The sequence below is a fragment of the Egretta garzetta genome, unplaced genomic scaffold, assembly GCF_000687185.1.
Source record: "Egretta garzetta isolate BGI_Z169 unplaced genomic scaffold, ASM68718v1 scaffold451, whole genome shotgun sequence".
NCBI lineage: Eukaryota > Metazoa > Chordata > Aves > Pelecaniformes > Ardeidae > Egretta > Egretta garzetta.
In genome coordinates this window covers 429442-435855 of record NW_009258552.1, presented here as the reverse complement: position 1 = coordinate 435855, position 6414 = coordinate 429442, and the positions used below count along the sequence as shown (strand labels likewise).

The window sequence follows — 6414 nt, the reverse complement described above, 5'->3', positions numbered from 1 at the left end:
AATGAGGGTGGTAAAACACTGGAACAGGTTGCCCAGAGAGGTAGTGGAGGCCCCATCCCTGGGAACATTCAAGGCCAGGTTGGATGGGGCTCTGAGCAACCTGATCTAGTTAGCAGTGTCCCTGCTCACTGCAGGGGGGTTGGACTAGATGACCTCTAGGCATCCCTTCCAACCCTAAACATTCTATGATTCTATGATTCTATTTTGCCTCTCACACTGATGTGTGCTGAATAGAGAGGAGGGTGAGTTGACAGTGCAATCCCGAGCCCGTCAGTGCCTCCATATAATGGTGTACTGAGAAGTCAGCTAATAGCCTGGCGGTAGGTACCCCACACCTTGCCTTACCAGAACACAGGATGGGTGAGCTCACCCACCTCTCGCCTGCTGTTTCTCTGCCAGTACTGTGTTCTTGTGACAAGGTGCCTTGCCCAGTCTCCCCAGCGCCAGTGCCAGCTCTGCTCCCTTTTCACTCTCTTGCTGGCTTTTAGGAGATGTTGCTTCTGCAGTGTTTCCCCAACACGACCACTGTATTTCTCTGTGGCAGAACTCAATACCGAAGCGCTTTGAAGAGCCCTGCAGCTCTTACAGGGTTTGCAGGACTTCTGCTTTGTGTGGAACAAGCCAGTTCAGCACTGGGCAGCGCTGACCTGCCCGGCTGGCCTCTGAACATTACTCTGCATTAGCTCTTTAAATGCGCAAGTGCACCCCCCTGCAAATTTCTCCCTCCTGTCCATGGACTTTGTCTCCTTTCCCCTTCCTTCACACACACACATGGCTAAGTCTCATGGAAACATGGACAGGTTTGTGCAATGTCTTACTGCTTAGCTGGCACTGCCTGGTTCTTCACAGCATTTGTGATGGAGTTTCTCCTCTGCTATGCCTTCTGCTCTCCATGAACTGTCAGTCCAAAGGGTTTTGTGGCTTAATTATGACATGGATTGTGTAATCTTTAGTTCAAAAGCTAGGTCATAAATGAGAAACAAGTTCACATGTAACTTGACTGAGGTCATCATGAGAGCATGAGACACCATTCTGCCTGGTGGATGCTACTGGCTCAGGCAGCACAGCCAGAGTATTTATTCACATACACAAACATGACGGTTATCTACTGCTAAAATTGGTTTATTAAACTTGCAGTGCCTCAATAAAGGAGAAGCAGTAGCTGGTTTATGTGACCTCAAGTAGAGGCAAGACCAAAGGATGTTTAAAGCAAGCTTACATCTGTACAAAACCAGCAGCTGTGGGATCCTGCCTTCATGCTTCTTACACATGCAGTTTCTCAATAAAATGGCCAGATGTCTGGGACCTGTGGTTTTTTGCTCCACACTTGTTAAATGTGGAAGTTCTTCGTTGCTTTGGAACACTGCCTCTGTGGTTTGCTCATTTGCACATACTGCCCTTGCTAAAAATACCTGGTCATCCAAATGTCACTTGAAAAATAAGTCTTGAAAAAGTGTTCGCTGCCACAACCTCCTCAAAGGCCTGCGAGAAGGGAGCGGTCGCCTTTTTCTGGCTTCACCTTCACTGTTACACACATTTTTCCAAGCAAAATTTAATTCTCCCTTTAAGGCAAATTTGTCATTTACTATAATTCCCGTATCACTAACATCTCAGTATCTTTGTTTTCTGTTTCAGGGACCTGAAGCATTCATTCTTCCGCAGATGCCATTTGCACTTGAGCCAGTTACACTTGGACATTTCGAAGCTGGACATACTCAGCAGCTTTCTCAAGTTTCCAACAACCAACACATTCGTGCACCTAAAATTTTCCAGTGTGTTAATATTTAAACTACTTGGTGTCTCAGGAAAAGGTGATTTTGACCCAAGGACATTGTTGTTCTGGAATATTAGCATTTCAATTTCTGTAGAAACTAATTACTTTTCAGAGACGTGGCATAATCTCATCAAACAAGGCAATACCAACGGGTGGCACTTCGCAGGCCTTCCCATTGTCCGTGCCTTCTGGTTTTGTGGCAGTTTTTCATTTCCAGCATGGTAAGAAATGGCAGGCCTTTGGTTCTGGCGTGGGCACGTTGTCCTGTATTTCGCCCACTCGGCACCAAACCTCTATAGCAGAGCAGTGATCTTCCTTTGCGGCGTACAAAGGCAGCTCTGCTTTGTTTTCTTTTCTCTGCTCCCGCTGAAGCAGAGCCAAGCCAAACAGGAACAGCAGGGGACCTTTTGGCCAGTTTTGCTCGCGGGCGGTCGTTTCTCCTGTTTCTTCATCTCAGGACCACACATAAAATTTCCTTCTCCTTTGTGCACAGACGCAAATAACCAAATTGCTAATAGTCTCTTACTGTCAACCTCCCTGCTCCACATTCTGTGCATTTTATGTATTTCTGGACTTTTCGAGGCCCAACTGGAAAACGAGAGGGTAGAGGGTGGTTTGCCAGTTAAACTGGCACTGAGCAACTCTCAGCAAGTCAAGGGGCAAACTGGAAGAAGTTTATCCCTCTGTAGCTTACTTTTCCCTCTTCTCTTCCCAGGATTGATTGCTGCAGTTGTGTTATTACAAGTTCATGGCTAAAAGGATCACTGTTTTTTTAACTTTTATTTTTAAATATAGAGATATAAATACCTTCCAAGTTCTTACCTGCTGGCTCAGGGACTGACACTTTTTTCTAAATATGCTATTGCTAGTAACGGTAGAGGTTATAAAAATTTCTACAACAAAAACATTTCAGCCTTTTTATTTCCAAAGTATCACATCTGCAATCAGAAAACCCCCAGTTTTCTCGAGTGTGCTTATTTGCAGATGCAGATTTGTACTAACGCATTTTCTTACCATTAATTTTGAAATGCTCTCTTGCACCTATTAATAGAAGTTTGACTTCCATGTGTCTCATCTCTTCAGTTATGGCTCAAGGCCCGTCAATGAACCATGTCTTCATGGATGTGTTCTGTAAGAATTCCGAATCTGTAAGAGAAAACAAATCAGAAACTTGTGTGATTCGTAATACAATAGACGTTATTTTATTTTTTAATTTGTCTTCTGTTGCTTCATTTCCAACTTAACACGTATTTAATCAGTACCTAGCAATGGTTTTAATTGTGCATTTTGTAGTAGTTCGAATGTGGCTCAGAACAAGTTCTGACTGAGGCACTCAGGACAATTCTCCATATTTATTTTGTACGATCCAGCAAACTGTTGAAACACTGTTCCTACATACTTGTGCTACCACTGCTTCGGTGCAGTAGCGTAGCAAATTGGCTGGCCAGGTAGCAGTGCTGAAAACCTTAAAAACCTTTCTTCTGGAGGAAATAGGTGACTGCAGGCATCCTTCCAAGGATGAAATTATCTGTGGCTCCACACTGGGCAGTGATGTTGGTAAGGTTCTGGAACGTACTGCCTTTTTACTCACTGGTGTATGTGCCTGTCCGTGCAGCTGACTCGGCCTGGAGCGGCTCTCTGGGGGCACCTACCTCGCTTCCGTACGGGGAGCACGGTATTGAAGCTGGATGCCTGAAGCAACTGCTTTGTGTTCTCCTGAATACATAACCCACCCAAAGTTAGCTACTTCCAACCTGAGTGTGAACAGTAGGCATTTTTCATTGCCACACTTGTGTTTTTCTAGTTTTTTAAGCAAGACATAAAAATCAGGAGAAATGTGTTTCTGGCACCTAGCGAATCCTCTCACAGTTTGACTTGTCCTCACTACCCTGAAGGCAGATGCAAACGGGCACCCAGGCTCTGCCGATGTTTACTGTGTTTACAGGTGGTGGTGATTTGGCCCAGTTCGGGTAATGGTTTAGTGCCGTGTCTTTTCTTGTGATTAAGTAAGGTTTGCAGAATGTCCTCAGACATGCAATCTGTGTTTCAGGTCTCTGAAGCCTTCAGACATCATCTATTTTTCAGCAGACAAAAGCATGTTCAAGTTGGTTTCAAGTATAAATAATTTAATCACATGTTTATTACTCTTTTAAGTCAGGTGCTTATTTAAAATCCTAGCGTGTATCTCCTAGGGGCAGAAAACATGTGCATTGGTTTAAATGCTTCTTCAGTTTGCTGTGCTTCTCCGGAGTTCTTGGTTGTAGGCAAACATTTCACTTAAAAAGAGGTCACCAGTAATGAAGCGAGATGAATTTTTACGGGTGGTCTCAGGAAACGGTTCGCGCCAGGTCATCCGTTTCCTTCTGTTTCGTAAGCTGCTGAGCGGAGTCAGCGCCACCCGCGCTGTTCCGGCCATTCTCATCAGCCCCATCAGCACCTCGGGCTGCCCGGGTTGAAATTCCCAGTGTAGCTGTACTTACCGATAAGGCGACAACTGTATCAAAGGAGTGGACTTTTAAGTATTTGTCTTCTAAACCAGGTCACTGCTGAAGCTGAGCATTGCATAAAGCAGGCTGAACCAGAGGGCATGATCCCGGTCGCTGCTTTCCCCTCGACTATTGGTCGGAAGCTTTTGGTCGCTTGTTTTGATCTATTCTAATGAATGATTTATCCTGGTTTCTGCCACGTCCTCCCGCGAGTAGCACTGCGCCCTGCCAACCACGCATTGCTGTAGGTGTGGATGTGGGTGCTGGTGTGGGTGCTGGTGTAGGTACTGGTTGACTGGGGGGTGCACTGCCCTGTACCAGAGGCGCCAGTGCTCTGCACTCATCTCCTGAGTCCAGGCATGGGCTTGTTCGTATGTGTTACCCTGAAAGCTTGGATGCTCTTTTGTTGTTAACAGGTGGAAGAAATGCAAGAACCTGCATCATTCAGATGCTTACAAAGAGTTATGAGAAACGAGTGGCAGAAGCCAAACACTAAGCTCCGCTTATTTTCTAGCTTACCAAGGGAGGTGCCATGGTAAGTTTTATCTGATTCAGGAAATGCTCTGTGTAGCACCAATTTATGTGCCATTTTACCATTCGTTTTCCAAAAAAACCCCAAAACCAATGTTAAGAGCTGGTGCTTGTTCTACAATACAGTTTTGTCAAACCAGAAACAGGCGCTACTGAAAGAGCTTTTACTTAGTGCAGGGCAGTGGGAACCCTTAGAAGAAAACTGATGGTGTATTGTCAGTTGTATAACTCATACCTGTGATGACGTGCACATTTAATCACACCACTCCTTGAAAATAAATCATCCCATCTCCCATAAGGGTAGATGCAGCGTAGGCCATATGCTGAGGCTGAAAAGAAGCAGGCTCTCCTCCTCAGTTGTTGGCGTACAGGAAAAAGCCGCATTGCTTCTAAATGACAGTGGTTTGTGTTTAAAGAAGTGATGTGCAGGTTTTATATGGAAAGAGAATATCCAAATGTGATAGGTGGAGCCTCCCATCTTTGCATGGCCAACCCCACAGGCCCTACACTTCCATTAAGAAATTAAAAAATAATAAACCAAGAGCTTCTGAATACTCCCAGCAGTTTTGCTATGCTGTCTGTGGGGAAATGACCTGGCAGCGGGGAAGGAGGCCTGCATCGTTTTCAAGGCAAGGCAGTCGGCATTATCAGCATTCCACCAGCATCCAGGGAAGGATACTGTGGAAGAAGAGCGCAGATATTGCCCTTAGAATAAGTCCGGAAACAACTGGTACCCCAGATACCACCAGATGGCAGCTCTTAGTGAATTCCTCTTTTTCCAGTAGAAATGAACATGGCTAACATCATTTAAATATACAGAAATTTAATGACCTGCAAGCAAAGTTCAAGCACTGTAAAGACAGCAGCACCAGTATGTGCGCACACAGATTTTGCCCCAAGGAACTACCCCAGAGGACCGTATGTACCTTGGAAGAAACCTCCCATGGTGATGGGAAATGAGATGATGTTCTCCTGTACAACAGCACAAGGCACCGTGGGCAAAAGTCTTGAAAAGTAGGCAAACACCATCTCAGGAACTACCACACTCGAGCTAAGTACCCTCTGGGAAGCATGCAAAAGAGAAGGGAGTTTGCTGTGTGCCAAATTCCCACTGCCTTTTCCTTGGAAAGTTACATGTCGGAGGAGCAGGCTCTCGTTCTTCCCTGGAAAAAGGAGTGGTCGCTGCTTTACAGCTGAGCTTTTTGAAGAGCAGGAGAGGAGCCAAGCTCAGCTCCTTAAAGGGAGGAACCCGCTCACCCTTGTATCATACAGAGGTTTTGCTCCAGCCCTTCAATGTTCACAGGTGAACAACTAGGCTGGACCAGAGTCAAAAGGGTGACAACCCCACACAATGCTACAGGCATGGGGAAGAGTGGCTGGAAAGCTGCCCATCAGAAAAGGACCTGGGGGTGTTGGTCGACAGGCAGCTGAATAGGAGCCAGCAGTGTGCCCAGGTGGCCAAGAGGGCCAACGGCATCCTGGCTTGTATCAGGAATGGTGTGGCCAGCAGGAGCAGGGCAGTGACCGTGTCCCTGTGCTGGGCACTGGTGAGGCCGCCCCTCAAATGCTGGGTTCAGGGTTGGGCCCCTCACTCCCAGAAGGACATGGAGGGGCTGGAGCATG

The 6414-nt window shown here is 46.2% G+C and overlaps 2 protein-coding genes across 3 annotated transcripts in view; one reads left to right on the top strand and one right to left on the bottom strand.

Moving 5' to 3' along the window:
- NINJ1 (ninjurin 1) overlaps positions 1–1722 on the top strand; it is a 13668-nt gene extending 11946 nt beyond the window's left edge. Inside the window, exon 4 of the mRNA XM_009647905.2 lies at positions 1636–1722. The gene's annotated coding sequence lies outside the window, so the exon portion shown is untranslated. The remainder of the gene's footprint in view (positions 1–1635) is intronic.
- A 1112-nt stretch (positions 1723–2834) lies between these two features.
- Positions 2835–6414, bottom strand: part of CARD19 (caspase recruitment domain family member 19) — a 34446-nt gene continuing 30866 nt past the window's right edge. For both annotated transcript variants that reach the window (XM_035903342.1, XM_035903344.1), the window contains one exon: positions 2835–2920. In XM_035903342.1, the coding sequence (XP_035759235.1) occupies positions 2865–2920 (56 nt within the window). In that variant the 3' untranslated portion in view covers positions 2835–2864. The remainder of the gene's footprint in view (positions 2921–6414) is intronic.